Source organism: Quercus suber, unplaced genomic scaffold (genome assembly GCF_002906115.3).
Source record: "Quercus suber isolate HL8 unplaced genomic scaffold, Cork oak 2.0 scaffold_548, whole genome shotgun sequence".
Taxonomy (NCBI): Eukaryota; Viridiplantae; Streptophyta; class Magnoliopsida; order Fagales; family Fagaceae; genus Quercus; species Quercus suber.
The window spans coordinates 16,630-33,797 of record NW_027069996.1 but is presented as its reverse complement, the minus strand read 5'-3'; the positions used below and the strand labels follow the sequence as shown (position 1 = coordinate 33,797).

At 35.5% G+C, this 17,168-nt stretch overlaps 1 protein-coding gene and 1 non-coding gene across 2 annotated transcripts; both read left to right on the top strand.

Annotated features, from left to right (window-relative positions):
• Positions 1–341: 341 nt before the first annotated feature.
• Positions 342–14,037, top strand: LOC136063623 (protein SWEETIE-like). The gene is made up of 12 exons (XM_065764266.1): positions 342–689; positions 777–899; positions 982–1,050; positions 1,177–1,281; positions 1,441–1,529; positions 2,974–3,130; positions 11,693–11,842; positions 12,067–12,113; positions 12,270–12,369; positions 12,477–12,533; positions 12,616–12,683; positions 13,848–14,037. The coding sequence occupies exons 1-12, from the start codon at positions 615–617 to the stop codon at positions 14,035–14,037; spliced, it is 1,230 nt and encodes a 409-aa protein (XP_065620338.1). The 5' UTR covers positions 342–614.
• A 2,626-nt stretch (positions 14,038–16,663) lies between these two features.
• On the top strand, positions 16,664–16,745 carry TRNAS-GCU (transfer RNA serine (anticodon GCU)). Its single transcript has one exon. It is a non-coding gene; the product is annotated as a tRNA-Ser (tRNA).
• The last annotated feature ends 423 nt before the right edge of the window (positions 16,746–17,168 follow it).

Below are 17,168 nucleotides of genomic sequence, written 5' to 3'. Positions count from 1 at the left end.
CCCCCCCCCCCCCCCCCCCGCCCAAAAAAAAAAAAAATCTGCATTTGTATGACCAGGAGTTTATTTCAAGTATTGAAGAATACAGTAAACAGCATCCATATGAGATACTCAAGGTGAATGCATGAATTGGCTAACCACACTACAGAATAGGCAATATCTGGACAAGGTGAATGGATGCTTGTAATTTGTGTGTTTGATTGTTCTTGTCCCTAGTGTATACTTCTTTTATACTTGGGTGACACTTTTTTTGATAGTTTAATAATATTTTCATTACTTATCCAAAAAAAAAGGAAAAAATCAGTCTCCCAACTAGGTATTGATGTAAAATTAAATGTTCTTTTCTGATGAATTTTATCCAGTTATATTTTCTGTTATTCACCTCCATACTTGTCAAAGCTTCTGTTTTACTAGAGAGAGCCAAATTCATCCCCAAAAGGGAATTAGTGTACTGAACCCAATCTCACCCCTTTGGAAGGGAGCTGAAGCGCCAGTAGGCCAAGATGTCTTTGGTGTCAAAGTTTTCTTCTAGTGTTGTTGATATGTGTGTTCTTAAATTGCATTGCTATGTTTTCCTTGTCTAACTTAACTTCATAATCTGAGGATTTATTTTAACCATGAAGCCGGAGACAATAAGCAAGACATTGGTGAACCAGATGCTTCTGTGTTTTGGAGTAATATTTGCTGCTCAGGTAGTGGAATGTAGTAATGGTTTGGTCTTTGCATATTTTCTTCTGTATCTAAATGTTGTTGATGTAACCTGGATTTACATTTCCCAGGATAGTAGTGGGATGCTCGCGCTTCTTGGAATAATAGAGCAGTGTTTGAAAGCTGGAAAGAAACAATCATGGCATGCAGCCAGTGTCACCAATATATGTGTGGGGTTGCTAACTGGATTCAAGGTACTCTTTATCCTACTTTGATCTACTCAAAGAATCTTTTGTGGGCCTTGTCTTATAATCAAGATCTCTTGCTCTTGCTCAGGCTTTGCTTTCATTACGTCCCCAACCGCTAGGACCAGAAATATTAAGTTCAGCACAGTCTATTTTTCAGGTATTAACTATGTTAGTGATCAAGATGATGATAGTGATAATTGTTATTGTTGTATTTGGCATTGTTGAGACCATTGTATTGTTCTTATGCTTTTTTTATTTTATAAATTCCATATTATTTTGGCAGAGTATTCTGGCAGAGGGAGACATTTGTGGGTCACAACGTAGAGCATCGTCTGAAGGTCTTGGTCTTTTAGCTCGCCTTGGAAATGATATTTTTACAGCAAGAATGGTTAGTTCCAGAGTCTGATGTCCAAGCAACAATATCATTTTGTTACTTTTGAAATTTTGTTAGTTGTTTTAAAAATGCAGGCTCCCCCCCCCCCTCTGCTGAAGTGTTCAAATTTTATATTTATCTCTCTCTCTCTCCCCATTATATGGCAATGAACAGACTAGATTGTTGCTTGGTGACCTAAGTGGAGCAATAGACCCAAACTATTCCGGATCAATTGCTATGGCACTTGGCTGCATCCATCGCAGGTGAATATTTAGCTTTTGTTTCATAATGTTTTCACCTTTTTCTTCTTTTTTATTTTTTAATGCCCCTTAAAACCTCTGTATATCTTTGTGGTATGTCTTATAACAATGATTGATTTGGAAGAGATCTGGAGTTAGACATCCTCAATCTCTAGGAGCTTGCAAGAATAAAAACAAAATGCCCTGGCAAAATATCAACCTGGTTTTAGAGGGATTGACTATGATAACTTGATTCATATATATATAAATAACTTCCAGATTCACTTGTTGGCCTTCTTGTTGATTTTGGTGTAATTGAAATGTGCCCTACTTTGCATTTTACTAGTGCATTTATTTCTGAGACACGAAAAACTTCACACTTCCCTTTATGTCTGTCCATACTCCAGGAACTATGGCAAATGGTATGAGGTACTGCAACATGTCTTATGACTGTTAATAATCAACATGGGATCTTCAAATGATAATATTAATAAGTTGAAATCCACCAAAAAAAACAACAAAAAATTGGCACAAGTTGTATTTGATGGAATGCATAACTCTTGGGTTGATCAACTCTTTTTCTATGATTACTTGACCATAACCAAGAGGTAGCCTGTACAGAAACTTGTCATTTGGAGGCAATTGACTTAAGTATTTTTCAAAAAAAAAAAAAAAAAAAAAAAAAAAAACTAAATTGAATGTTGGTATTGAAGGGCAAGCAACCAACCTTGAAGGCTTATTGTATACTGCAATACCCTTCTACTTCTCAGCAATGGTTTTATGGAAGTTATGGCCTTTCAGTACAATACACAAAATGGATCTGGCTCAGATGGTTTATTCTTTTTTTGGAAGAAAAATTTGGCAGTATGAAAGACTTACCTTTTCATTTTAGATAAATATAATCAGTAATAATGAAATACTAGAACTTGTGACAATCATGATATCAAGCATGCTTTGTTTGCACATCTGAATGCTCTGTAATGATGTATATGAATATCTGTCATCTAAACCCTAAACTCTATTAGTAGAAGGATTAAGTATTGGATTTCTAATTTTCCATTTCTGATTATGTCTTTATGTATTTGAATATCTGTTGGATAATTCTTAGTTATAATTGATGTTTCATGTTATGGCACATGATACAATAATTAAAGACATATATCCCGAAAACAATACATATTCAGAAGTAATGGGTGAGTCTAGTCCTCTATTGGTTGGGCATCTTGCTAGTTCTCCAGAATTTATGAAATACTATGTCAACTTGAGCTTTTTTTTAAAAAAAAATTTAAAATTTTTATTTTTTTATAAATATTTATTCACTTCTTTGTTCTTTTTTTTTTTATTATTTATTTATTTATTTTGGTGATTTGTGTGATGATGCTCACTGATGGGAGATTCTATATTCTAATCATTAATGTCTTTTAGATTTTTTCCCCCCTGTTTTCCATCTTATATATCTTGACTGCAGTGCAGGAGGAATGGCTTTGTCAACTTTGGTGCCTGCAACCGTGAGCTCAATCTCTTTGCTGGCTAAAAGTTCTTTAGCTGGTTTGCAGATCTGGTCTTTGCATGGACTTCTTTTGACCATTGAAGCTGCTGGTTTGTCCTTTGTATCTCATGTCCAGGTAATCCAATTCTTAACTGTAATGCCTTCGGACAATGGCTTTTATTTAAATGTCATGTGTATTTTGACCTGTTTTACTGTCTTATTGTTTTCTGTTGTGCTACTTTAAAACTTGATATTTATCAGATTCAAGCAAATTCTACCTTTTATATCTTTCGTATCTTAATATCATTTGAAGCATTGCAGAATTCTGAAAGATATTTGGGGTGGGATATGGTTTTTGGTTTATTTGGAGTTTGTTGGGTTATGCCAATGTCTGTTGTTGGGCTTTTTGCTTGCTGGCAAGGTCGTTTTGGTTGCCATCGTAATGGAGATATATGGATGGTTGTTCCTCATTGTTTGATGTGGTGTATTTGGAAGGAAAGAAATAGTAGGTGTTTTGAAGACAAGAAGCGTTCCATGCCTGATCTCAAGCTTCTTTTTTTCAGAACCTTACTTGATTGGTTCTCTGTGTGGAGAAACCATCATTTTTCTTCTATTTTGGATTTACTTGATTTTTGTAATGTTCGTTTTTGATTTGTTTACCCCTGTATACTCCCTGTGTACTTGGGTGTCTCTCTCCTTTTGATATCAATGAATCTTTATTACTTACCAAAAAAAGAAAAGAAAAAAAAGAAGAAGATATTTGAGGTGAAACAAACAGAACAAAAAAGAAGATAAGCCTAGGAATCAACACCTATACCTGCTTGGAGTCATCACCAAGCAGGGGAAGAAAATAAAACCTAAGAATCAGCATATAGGGTTGCCTAGAACCAACACCAAGCCATTGGAGAAATTTTCAATATTAATTTTATTAATCAACTCAAGTGAACAATTCTGAACTTTGGGGCCTTTAAATAGGGTTTCTAAGTTACATCAAAAAGGGAAAGAAACAATTTCTAACCAAGTAAGGAAAGGAAATAACTTACTTATCAAAAAAAGAAAAAAAAAAAAAGAAAAGGAAAAGAAATAACTCCTAACCAGTTACATTCAAGTGATTAAATAAAGATCTAATAGATATCAATTAGACCCAAATAGTAGCAGCTTTATCCATCCACAAAGTCACTGGGTTGATGTCCATAAACAAGCGTGATTGGGCCTTGTATCTATCATCCACTCCATCTTTGGTCACTTGAGATATTATGAATCAAGAGAGGCCCAAACTTATCATACACCCATGTACTTTTTGATTAAGTAAAGTATTCCTAATTCTACTTGTATTGTAAGTACTACCACCCTAGGGTAGTCTAGGGTTAGCCTAAGGTTAACTACTACTATATATATCCTACTTTGGGTCATTGTTAAACATTGTTCTATATAGTAAAGATATAGCCACAAAATGCTAAACCTTCCCCACATTTTGTCAGCTGTAGATGCAGCTAATGAAGATGCATTTATTGATGTGACCATAGCAATAGACCCTTCAGAGACGAAACCCAACTCAGGTAGCAAATTTCCAACATAAATGCCCGTGACTATGATCACCGAGATCCCAACCATCATCCCCATAGCAACATAAATTTTACTTCCGCTCAAGGGCTTTCCATTGCAAACATGCACCATCAGGCCAAACCCTGTTAATATTACTGCCTTCTATTTCTCTCTTTTCTGTCTTGCTTGCTCGCAATCCCAACCACAATTATAGTAGTATAAAAAGCATATTTGACAGGGAATTCATATGGAGTGGAGTAATGGGTGTGTGTGTCTATGTGAATGTGTTTTGTGCACTTTATTGTTATATTTATATGATTAACTTTTTATTTTCATGAAAATATGTTTTTGTTGGGTTTATGTTAATGTAATGGCCCAAGAGGCCGAATATATTGTAAGCCCATGTGGGGCTAACTCTAGCACTTATATATACCTTACTTGAGTTCATTGTAATCAATAATTTGAGAATAGTAAAGATGGAAGTTGCTAGGGCTTTATCTCATGGACGTAGGCTATTGGGCCGAACCATGTAACTCTAGTGTTTTTTCTCTTTCTTGCTTTTGCTTCTCTAAATTATTTTATTATCGTCTTTCAACTTGATATTAGAGCCTAAAAAAAGTTCCATAGTCTCTAACCCAACAATTTTCTCATTGTTATTGTTGTTGTTCTCGGTTCTTGGTGGTTCGTTGCTTATACAACCTTCAGATCTCAGATTGTGTTTGCCAGTTCCTTTCTTGGTATTCGTTTTTGTTGGTGGTTTTTATTCTCAGTGGCAGACCTGTGGTGGCTTCAGACCATCCTCCTATCTCGGTTGTTGTCAAATCTTGTTGGTTGTTTGGCAAATCGCTTTGGTTGTTTGTCAAATCTTAGTTGTTATTGTGTTGATGCTCTTGGTAGTTTTTCAATAATGGAGGTCGCCTGTTAGAGAATAGCATTAGCCTTTCTTGATCTCGGTGGCTTTCCTCAATCTCCTTTGTTCTCTTGGTTGTTCTTGGCGGTGGGTGTCATATCTCGGTGGTTGCTATTTTTTTTTTTTTTGGGGGGGGGGGGGGGGGTTCGGTGTATTTTGGCTTGCCTCAGCAGATCTGGTACTCCTTAGTTGTAGTTCTTAGTGTATTTCGGCATTTCTTGGCAGATCTGGTTCCCTCAGAGTGTATATGTTACAAGCTGGACTTATATGACTATATGCACCAGCTTGAGGGGAGTGTTAAAGATATTGGGTTTATGTTAATGTAATAGGCCCAATATATTGTAATTTGTAAGCCCATGTAGGGCTAAGGGCATCCGTAGTAGATGTTCTATAAAAAATGCCATTTTGATACACCAAAAGTCTATTTTATTATTTTACCACATCATTTTACAATATCTAAGTGTGGTTTGCAAGCTTGACATTGAAAAAGCATATGACCATGTGAACTGGAGGCCTTGTTTTATTTGTTGGGCCGGATGGGTTTTGGGGTGAAATGGAAGGGGTGGATTAAGGCTTATGTTACTTCTGTCCTAATAAATGGTTCCCCTGAAGGTTTTTTTGGTAGTTCTCGTGGATTGAGACAAGGGGATCCATTATCCCCGCGTCTGTTTCTTTTGATAATGGAGGTTTTGAGTAGACTTTTGAAGAAGTCAGAGGAGTGTAATCTTATTCGGGGTTTTCAAGTGGGCTCTTTGAACTTTGTTGGTGTGCGTATCTCCCATCTACTATTTGCTGATGACACTATCTTATTTTGTAATGCCTCTAGGGAATAGCTACTGTCCATAAGGTTGGTGTTGTCTTGTTTTTAGGCTTTACGGGTTTGAAGGTCAATGTTGGGAAAAGTGAGATTGTCCCTGTTGGGGAGGTGAATAATCTAGACGCACTGGCTAATATTCTTCAATGTAGAGTGGGCAGTTTGCCTATGAAATATTTGGGGATACCGTTGGGGACTTATTTTAAGACAGCTTCGATAGGTGGATTGGTGATAATACTCTAAAAGATCTCTATCCTAATCTCTATGTGTGCTCAGTGGTCAAGGATGCTTGTATCTCTGAGGTTTGTGGATGCCAGAAGGGGTACTGTTAAAGTATGAGATTTAAGGTTTTATAGAGCGTTTGAAGATTGGGAGCTAGCTGCATCTTATTCCCTACTCCAGCTTATCCAAACTCATATTCCTTGGGGTAATAGGAGTGATACTCTTTGTTGGCGGTTAAATGGTAATGGTAATTTTGACACCCGGTCTTATTACCATGCGAATCAGGATGTATCAAATTCTTTGTTTCCTTGAAAGGGTGTTTGGAAACCAAAGATTCCTAGGCGAGTGACATTCTTTTTATGGATATTTGCACATGGTTGGATCCTCACTTTAGACAATCTAATGCTTAGGGGTTGCTCGTTGGCTACTTGGTGTTGTATGTGTTGTTGTGATGGGGAGTTGGTAGACCATCATCTTCTTCATTGCCGTTACTCATTCCCTTTGGACTTTTATGCTTCAGGCCTTTGGTATTCATTGGGTTATGCCAGAATCAGTGGCGGGTTTGTTATCTTGTCGGCATCAGTGGCTTGGGAAACATAATTCGGATATTTGGAATTTGGTTCTAGGCTTAATGTGGATTGTGTGGTTGGAATGAAATCGTCGTTCCTTTGAGGATAATGAGAAGACGTTGGATGAGTTAAAAGTTTTATGCCAACGTTGTCTTTTGGAGTGGTCTCGTTGTTGGGGTTTTACTGATTGTTCTTCACTCTCTGAGTTTATGTTTTTCCTTAGCTTAGTTTCCTGATTTCTTGTTTTGCTGTGCTGTTTGTTCTTTTTTTCTTCTTGTTCATCATCATGAACAACTTGTACTTTTCTTGTTTTTTCTCATTAAAAATATTTTTCTGATTACCTATAAAAAAAAAATTTTACAATATCCCATTTATAAGATGTTTTATCCTTCAATTCTATACATTAAAATAATATTTATTACATATTAAAAATATATATTATCCTCCCTGTCATCACCATTAACAACATCATCAACAACGAGCACATCCACCATTGCCGCAACAACACCAACCAGCCACCACTGGCACAAACCCACATCCACCAACGCCATCTTAAAAAAAAAAAAAAAAAAACAACCAGGGAGATCGGCATGGCAAATCAAACAAACCCAAAAACAAAACCCACATCAAACACAACCAAAGAGATTAGCATGGCAAAAAACACAACCAAATCAAACAAACCCAAAAGCAAAACCCACCACTGCAGGCCGACTGAGAGAAATCCGGTGAAGGAAACCACCCCAAACCCCATATGAACCCACCTATCAAAACCCACTCACCTATGTCGTGAGTTTGTGACCCACCTCGCCATGACCCACCTTGCCGCGACCCACCATGACACCATACCCATGACCTACATCGTCACCTGACCCATGCCAAAGCCCACGCCAGAATATACCCACATCGAAACCCATCCTTCACTAGAGAGAGGGCGATTAGACAAAGAGGGAGGAGAGAGAGCAAGATCCGGAGAAGTGGAGGAGTGGCTCAGAGTGGGATGAGAGAGAAAGATGAATAAAAAAATAATAAAATACAAATGCCATTTGAGTCCGTACCGTGTCCAAAATGCAACGGTCTTGTAGCATGTTGCAAACGTTTGACACATTTAACACATCTGATAAAGCTTTGTCTTTGTGTTTGGTGTGCCAAATGTGCCAAATATTTGGTATTTGACACATTTGCTGTGGATGCTCTAACCCTATCTCTTATATATACCCTAGTTAGGCTTATCTTGTGCACGTATGCTGTTAGTTAAGAAGCACAGACAGGGTTATGAACAGTATTAAATACTTATTAAATAAATTTTTATTTATATTTTCTATATATTATTAAGAATTTATTTTTCATATATTAAGCATTTATTAAATATAAAGTTGAATATATATCAAATTAAGAGTAATAATGAATAACTAGCCTCATCACATGCGTTCCACGCATGCGATGAGGCTCCTTTTATTTATTTATTTATTTATTTTGGGTTTAGAGTCATAATTTGTCATTCATCCCAATTTTTGGATTATGACACTAAGTAGTTATGACATGAGTTGAAATGTGATTAGTGGTTGCACAAATAAATGCTTTATTTAGAAACGAAGATAATTGCTTTAGAAAGAGTGTTTCAATTTGAATTTGTCTATTGTTAGTGAGGTTACATGGAAATTAATTTTTAAAATGCTAAAACTTAGGATTTTGAAAAGGAGTAAATTGCTAGGTTTAGTGTTTGCTAATTTTCTTGAAAAAATGTATCAAACATGTGTGAGACATATCTAAATAGAAAGTGTGCACTAATTTTTAGGAAAAGCTTGAATCTATCTAGTGGGAAGTTAAATTGAGATTTATCTGGTAGCTTTTTGTTTTTGAATTTTGTTGAATTATTATTTTAATCCTATTTTTTATTTTTTAGGAATAACGACTATATAATTAGATTAGGGGCATTTTTGACATTTTTTAAAGTCATAACTAACTTTTTGAATCATCTTAATATATAGAGATAAAACAAATCCATGACTATTAAATTAAGAGTAGTAATGAAAAATAAAGCAAATCCATGGCTATTAAAAGATGTTTAGAAATTAGAATACAAACCAAGATTAAAGATATTTATTAATTTTTAAATGCACTATTATTATTTAGAGCATGAATATTCTCTTTGTTTAATGTCTTTTTTTTTTTTTTTTTTTGGTAATTTTTTGAAAAGGACACAACTCGGACACAGAAGTGTCCTAGCCGTGTCAAGTGTTCGATACAAGTACAAAACGAGTATGACACCCCAAATGAAGTGTCTGTTCAAAATGAGCATGAATATTCTCTAATTTATTTTATTCTTGTCTTTCAACTGAAAGCCTCAAGATTCTTAAATGTAATGAAGTTATAAAAATAAAATAAACAAAATGAAACGTTCTTTATTTATTTATTATTTATTTTATAAATGATGAAAGATTTTAATCAAAAAAGAGGATACCTATGTACACCAGAGGTGTACTTGAGTAGCAGAACATCAATCTCTCGAATTACAATAATCAAACATATCTAGTAAATTAGAATAGGGAAGAGAGTTAAAAGCAATACTCTAATCCAATAGTGTGAAGAAGGAGAGATTTAATGTCAAGTATTTATCATTCACTTCCCTCAAAGCATTTTGCATTTTGTTCTCACCAACACCACATGACATAGTGCGGCATAGCCTGCAAGAAAACTATATTTTGATGTTTACCAAAAAGACCTTGCCAAGTTGAGAATAAACTAGTGACACCTTGTGGCATAACCCATAAAAGACTACACAAATTCCACACTATTGTCCATAACTCAAAAGCTATGGGACAATGAAGAAGAAGATGATCCACCAACTCCCTACTCCTTTTGCACACATAGCACCAATCCACAACAGCAACACTGTTACTTTATAAATTATCAATGGTCAAAATCTTTCCTAAGGCTGCTGTCCATGGAAAGAAGCTAACCTAGGAGGAATCTTTGAACTCCACACAGGTTTCCAAGGAAAAAGAATACTAGGAGTCAAGGAAAGGGAAAAATAGTACTCAAGCACCTTAAACCTTTACTCTTGGCTGGTTTCCAACAAAGTTTGTCATGTCCCTCACCCTTAAGTGGCATAGAATATATTAGGTCCATAAAGGTAGTCAAAGGTTTCAACTCCCTTCTTGGATTGCTCTAGAAAATTGAAAATCGCAATGCAACATCTGGTTTGGAAATTGCTTCACTTCCACTATAGAAGACTCCTTATTACGACTAATGCTATAAAGTTCTGGGTAGGCCTCTTTAAGAGTACAAACACCAAACCTCAAATCATGCCAAATTTTTACTCTATTTCCAGCACCTACATCGAATTGGATGAATTGGGAGAAAATTGGCCAGCCTTGTCTTATGAATTTTCAAAGGCTAACACCATAAGGTTCCAACACCCCTTTTGTACACCAGCCAGCCCAATCATTCCCATATTTCACCTATATGACCCTCCTCCAAAGGTGGTTTACTCATTCCCATTTCTCCACAACCATTTTCCCAACAAAGCTTGATTGAATCTTCACAAATTCCGAGCACCCAATCCTCCAAACTTCAACAGTTTACAAACTTGAGCACACTTAACCAGATGGAATTTAGAGGCCTCACCAATCCCGCTCCTTAAGAAATCCCTCTGAAGCTTCTCAATGCAGTTAGCTGTCTCCACCAGAATAGGGAAGAGTGAAAGAAAATAAGTTGGCAAACTCGAGAGAGTACTTTTAATTAAGGTTACCTCCCCCCCCCCCCCCCCCCCCTCTGATAAATATAATAACTTTCAACCCACTAATCTATGCTCAAGAATAGGGTTCCAAATTGTCCTTATCTTGAATTTAGCACCCAAGGGAAGCCCCAAATATTTCATTGGAAGCGAGGACTGTCTTTGACCCAACAAAGCCACTAGCTTCCCCATGAAAATTTCTTAAAAGAAGAAAAATCCCATTATTCTCATTGTCTTTGACTTGATGTGAGACCTCTTAATGTTCTAATAAATGTCACTGTCAGTAGTAGTTGACTGATTTTAGAAGAATCAGAGGGCTCTGCCTTTGTGTCGGATGTGGTGAATTTGGAATAAAGACAACAGCTTTAGCTTCTACTTATGAGTCTCAAGATTGGTTTATTTGATCTTACAATCTTGATTTTTAGATCATTCATCATTTATTTCTTTGTTGTTTTTGTATTTTATTTTTACGTTTAACCTTAAGAATCAATTAATCTTAGCTGGACTTGTATATGAGCAATTAGCAATTGATAACATTCTTTTGGAAAAGAATATTCTTTGTATAATGTATATCTGATATATACCTTTTTTTTTCCTTTCATTTTTAATGATATATCTGATATATATCATTGTAACATATGATACAACTTTATAAGAGTTGGATTCAAAATGATATTTCTTGCGGCATTCTTGTTGTTGATACTGGTGAATGAGATTCTGATAATTATGTGATACAAAAGAAAATGCTCTATTAAGGCTTTCTCTATTTGGGTGCTAAAATACAATTTTGAATTTTTGGTTAGTGTCCTTTGGTGTTACAGCTGTCATATTGATTTTGTACATCTGTTATTTGAACTGTTAATTGTTTGTTGATATTCTGATCCATTTCTCTTCATTCATAGGCCACACTTGGCCTTGCCATGGACATTCTTTTGTCTGAGGAGAATGGATGGGTTGAGCTTCAGCAAGGAGTAGGCCGCCTCATAAATGCTATTGTTGCTGTTCTTGGTCCTGAACTTGCTCCAGGAAGCATTTTCTTTTCACGCTGCAAGGTATTTTTCTTCTGAGTTTTCAATTACCTTACGACATCTTGTTGGGGATGCTTTTGAAATATTCTTTATGTAGACATACTGAGCAATGTTCTAAGTTCTTATAAGCTGAACTTATCTTCTTATCATTTTGGTTAGTTTTGTCATCATCGCCATCATCATTATTATGTTGATACTTGTTGGTTTATGATTGTGGATTATGTACCGGTTATAAATTTTGTGTCCAGTCTGTTGTTGCAGAGATAACCTGCCAAGAAACAGCAACAATGCTTGAGTATGTGATTCATTTTGTTTTCTTCCTTAATTTGTTTTTTTTCTACTATTGGTTTCAATCCTTGGGGGTGACTTCAGTTGAAACCCATTCTTATCATTATTTCCCTAATTTTATAATTGTTAGCAGTTTTTAATCTGTTGACTATTGTTCTTGCAGGAGTGTACGCTTTACACAACAACTTGTCCTTTTTGCACCACAAGCTGTGTCAGTGCACTTGCATGTTCAAACTCTTCTCCCGACACTATCCTCAAGACAGGTTTTGTTCCTCGATGAGATAAGTTCTTGAATGCTATGTGGTTTGATTCTTTTCACTGTTGTAATTTGTCCTTTCTCTTTTGGAAAAAAAAAAAAAAATTTGAACAGCCAACTTTAAGGCATCTTGCTGTCTCTACTCTGCGACATCTCATAGAAAAGGATCCAGTATGTCCCTAATCTCTGTTATCCAATCTACTAAGCCTTGTTCCAATGAGTCAGATCTTTTTACTGATGCTATTTTTTGCAGGTTTCCATCATTGATGAGCAAATAGAAGATAATTTGTTCCATATGCTGGATGAAGAAACTGATTCTGAGTATGTCAAGATAACACTTCTATTTGCGTTTCCCTAGGTCTTGTTTGTTTTGGCCTAAAATATTTTCCCATAAAATGTTTTCCTCTTTTTAGGTGAGGGTGGAAATTTGTGTTCACAACTCATGTTTATGTCATCATGACTCGGAAGTATACAAGTATATTGGTCTACATGAACACAACTTGTTTATTAATCATGTTGGGGTCCTTCAACCCTGACCCATTTAATAAATATGGTTGTGTTAGTGTCAGGTTAACCCAAATTACCTGACATGAATTGAATTGTTAGCATATTGCAAATTTGATTGTACACACATTATATAACTCGTGGATGACTAGATTCCAAACAAAGCCAGCAACAATTAAAATATAATGATAACTAGTAATTTAGAAATAACAACAAAAGGTAATCAGTGGCAAAGCCAGACATTTTCCTTAGGGGGGATCAATGCGCAAAAACTAATATAAAATTTTTTATTTTTCAAAGAAAATACAAGGAGGAGGAGGGATTTTTTCAAAACCCAGGGGGGACCATGGCCCCCCTCTGCCCCCCCTCCCTCCGCCAGTGAAGATAATACAAGTACCGCCATAAAATGAAATTACAAGCCCAAGTTCCATATTACAAGGCCAAATTCCATAATAATAATACTAATAACAGTTGTTCATATGTTTAGAAAAATAGTGTTATCTTTCTAGAAGGAAAGTCAAACCTAACGATCTAAGTTATTTAGTCGGGCTTCTAGAATCTATATCTTCTCACGTGGTCAGTGTATGTAGTCATGCATGAAGTCGAACCTTATGATCTAAGTTATTTAGTCAGGCTTCCAGAATCTATATCTTCTCATGTGGTCAGTGTATGTAGGCATGCATGGCTTGAGACTAGGATATGTACCTTTCATCTTATCTTCTTTAGTGTTCTTCTGATGATTGACTTTCATGTTATATTTTTTCTATCTTGTTATGCATGCATCGGTTAGGTTCTTGCAACCACTATTGGATTAGTTAGTATCATTGGCTTGTCTTTCTGATCAGCTTTTCTGTCATCCATTAGTTATAGAAATTACATTATCTTTTCCTGCATACATTGTGAAAGCGATAGAACTGACTGCCATGATGTGATTGCTATCCTAATTTTTTGGGTCATAATAAGTTCCGTCTAATCTTGTAGGATTGGGAATCTGGCACGTACCACAATTATGCGATTGCTATATGCATCGTGCCCTTTACGTCCATCTCATTGGATATCAATATGTCGTAACATGGTAATATCTTTTCCTCCCCTAAAATGTGTATTTTTCTTGCATATCATTCAATGCTTTAAAATTGTACAACCAAATAATATGATCCAATTTGTCTAAAGAAATGATCTCTAGGTTAAAACTAGGAAGTGGAAATTAGTTAACTACGTGGAATATTGAATGCCTTCTTGAAAATATATGTATATATATATATATTTTTTTTTTTTAATTGAAGCTTGGCTGGTATGCATATAAATTTATAAAGTATTAAAAAATTTTAAAAAAAAAAGAAAAAAAAAAGAAAAAGAAAACACTCAACTAGAGTTTATAATGCTTATATTCGTTTTTTGATAATACCCAATCTTCATTAAACAACAAGAGAAGCAGCATCTTTTCCCAATTGCTTGACAACAACAAGAGGAAGGGAGTATTTGTTACAATATCCAAAAAACCTATGAGTAGCAGCAAATTTAGTAAGGGAACGTGCAACACAATTAGCATCTTTCCTAACCCAACTAAAAATACACTCAACAAAACCTTTGCTGAGCTCAACCACTAACAAAATGATGTAAATAGACCACTCAGTAGAGGATAACCTGAATTTAAAGCATCAACAACACATTGCCTAGAATCTTTTTCCACAATAATATTCTTAAGTTCCTCAGAGTGTGCAATCTGTAGTGTCCAAAGAAAAGCTGCAGCTTTGGCCTATAGAGGGTTACACAAGACATTCTATTTTGTCCAAGTACCTCACCAAAAACTTTTCGAGCTACTATAGCCAAAGTAGTGAAAGTATTTGTGACAATAGCATCAACATTGAGCCTGACTACATTTGACGGACAGAGCAATCTACAACCTTTTCCCTTTGAAAAGCAAGCGTTTCTAAGATTCCAAATGGCCATGAGTAAGGAGCATTGATTGGCCTCCTCCTTGGATTGGTAACACTTTTTTTAAGAAAGTTTCAACCTATGACGTCTGCTCTTGGTAATAACTTTTTATCATCAGACCAAAATATCAATCAGTTTTTGGTGTAGGCGAGAATTGAACTCTAGATCTCTTATATAACCATCAGAGACTTTACTAATTGAGCTAATTAGAACTCACTCCTTGGATGGGTAAAACTAAGCAAGAAGATCCACTACCAGTTTAATGACATCTACATGGTTGTTTATATCTAGATTGTCACTTCTAATTCCAAAGGGACCTCCAATCCATATAGCTCTTTTGCCACATGACCATATAAGAACAAATGAGAATAGTCCTCTACACAAGCATTACATAAACTGCAAGATTTGTTAGACGTCGCCCCCAATTCTCTATCCCAGCTTCTCCTTTGTAGGCATCATGTCTGATCTTAGCCTCAATAGGAACATTTTAACTCTATCATGAACTTTTAGCTTCCATAGTTTGTTCCATGGTAGAGGTTGGGTAGTTATACAGATTTTACAATACGTACATATGTATATATAAAAGTTAGTGGTCATAAATTAGTTATAATCCTTTGAATACGAGTCTTTTCATTAACAACCATGAGCCACTCCTTTCCACTTCTCCAAAAAAAAAAGACAACAGCCCTCGTTGCTGTGCTTTACTGTTGTTGATAATCCAATCTAATCTTATGCAATATAAAGTACTTTGAACGCCAAATTAATTAATTCATGTTTTTTCTAAAACAAAAGAAGAACATTTTAATATTCTCACGTTTGCAATCTTATAGGAATTAAATTCCTGCATTCGTGTGGGGGAATCGTCCCAGAAAAAAGTTGGAGGCCAATAGTCCTTTGCAAGTCTGATTTAAATTGGGAAAATGAATCATCAACCAAATGTGGCTCTAAAAGGATAGGGAAACAGTGTATCATTTTAATTTCCACTAAGTAGTCATGACTCTTCTATGGTCTATAGACTTTGTAGACAAAGAACATAAAAAAGATTGACATGATGTTTAATGGTACTAGGGATGGCAACTAATAAGTGTAGAGTAAAGTCGGTAGAGTAAAACTAGCTCATGTGTATTCCCGACTCTTATCCCCTCTTCAAGGTGGAAAAAACTTACACAGGATATAAAATTAAATGATAAAGATGAGAGAGAAAATAGAGGAGTGCCGTGAGAGTGCTAAGATAGAATAAGACAAGTGTTTTGAAGATAATAAAAGAGTTTTTATAAAAATAAATAAATTTTAAATATGATATGTATACAAAATTAAATTATTTATACACACTCTACCACCTAGGCGTGGTGGGATTGGACGTATAAAACCTCTCTTTTCTTTATCTTCTTACCTAGACATGGTGGAATGAGATATGTAAAATCTCTTTTTGCTCTATCTTCTCTTCGAAGTAAGGAAAAACCCTAATACGATATTTTGGCCATTTCAATTGGTTCAATTTTTTTTTTACTTTTTTGAGAAACAAAGACACACACAATGGGGGAGGGAATGACTCATTCCGAATGAGTACAATTTTTTAGATTTGTCTGTCTGTTTCATTTCATTTTTTAGGGCTTTGGGTGTTAGAGAAAGAGACTGAGTAGTTAAGGTTGGGCTTTATGGTTTCTCTTTCATAGGCCCAGACAAGTTGGACTATGAAATGATGTGTGGCAGTCGGTTGCCTTAGCCCAATAGACACACCCATTTATTAGACTGAGTTAACAGCTCCCTTGGGCTTTTATTAAATGATTGAGAAGCCGGGAAAATAGGCCATCGTATATGGTTAAGAAATTAAGATTTCACTAAGTGACAACTGTGTAGTCGCTTTGGCCGAGTGGTTAAGGCGTGTGCCTGCTAAGTACATGGGGTTTCCCCGCGAGAGTTCGAATCTCTCAGGCGACGAGTTTTTGCACAAAAACAATTAGGTGTTTATTTTTCATAGAAACTAGTCGACTACAGCACCGCAAATTCCAAACTTGTTTTATAGTATATCACTATGAATTATTATGCCTATTTTGTCGGTCAGATTTAAATTAAAATTTCATTTTGATATGAACATATCATGTGATGGATCTAGTTTAATGTTTCAGCTACCTCAATAATGTTGCATATGCATTTCCCCATCAGTTTCCTATCCCAAACTTTAATTTGCGTTGGAATTGGCCAATGAGAAATTTGAGGAAATGTTTCTTCCTAGTCAAATCCAAGCGTTTTGTTTAATATATATATATATATATATCAGCATTAATTATGTCTAGAATTTCAGTTTCAATTTAAAATTTTCATCTTGATGTTTTAACTACTATTATATATCACATATAATAT

Coding starts and splice junctions, on each gene's coding strand:
- LOC136063623 (XM_065764266.1), top strand. CDS start 615: ATGAAGCCGGAGACAATAAGCAAGACATTGGTGAACCAGATGCTTCTG. Junction 1,530..2,973: donor CTTGGCTGCATCCATCGCAG/GTGAATATTTAG, acceptor TCTTGACTGCAG/TGCAGGAGGAATGGCTTTGT. Junction 12,534..12,615: donor ATCTCATAGAAAAGGATCCA/GTATGTCCCTAA, acceptor TATTTTTTGCAG/GTTTCCATCATTGATGAGCA.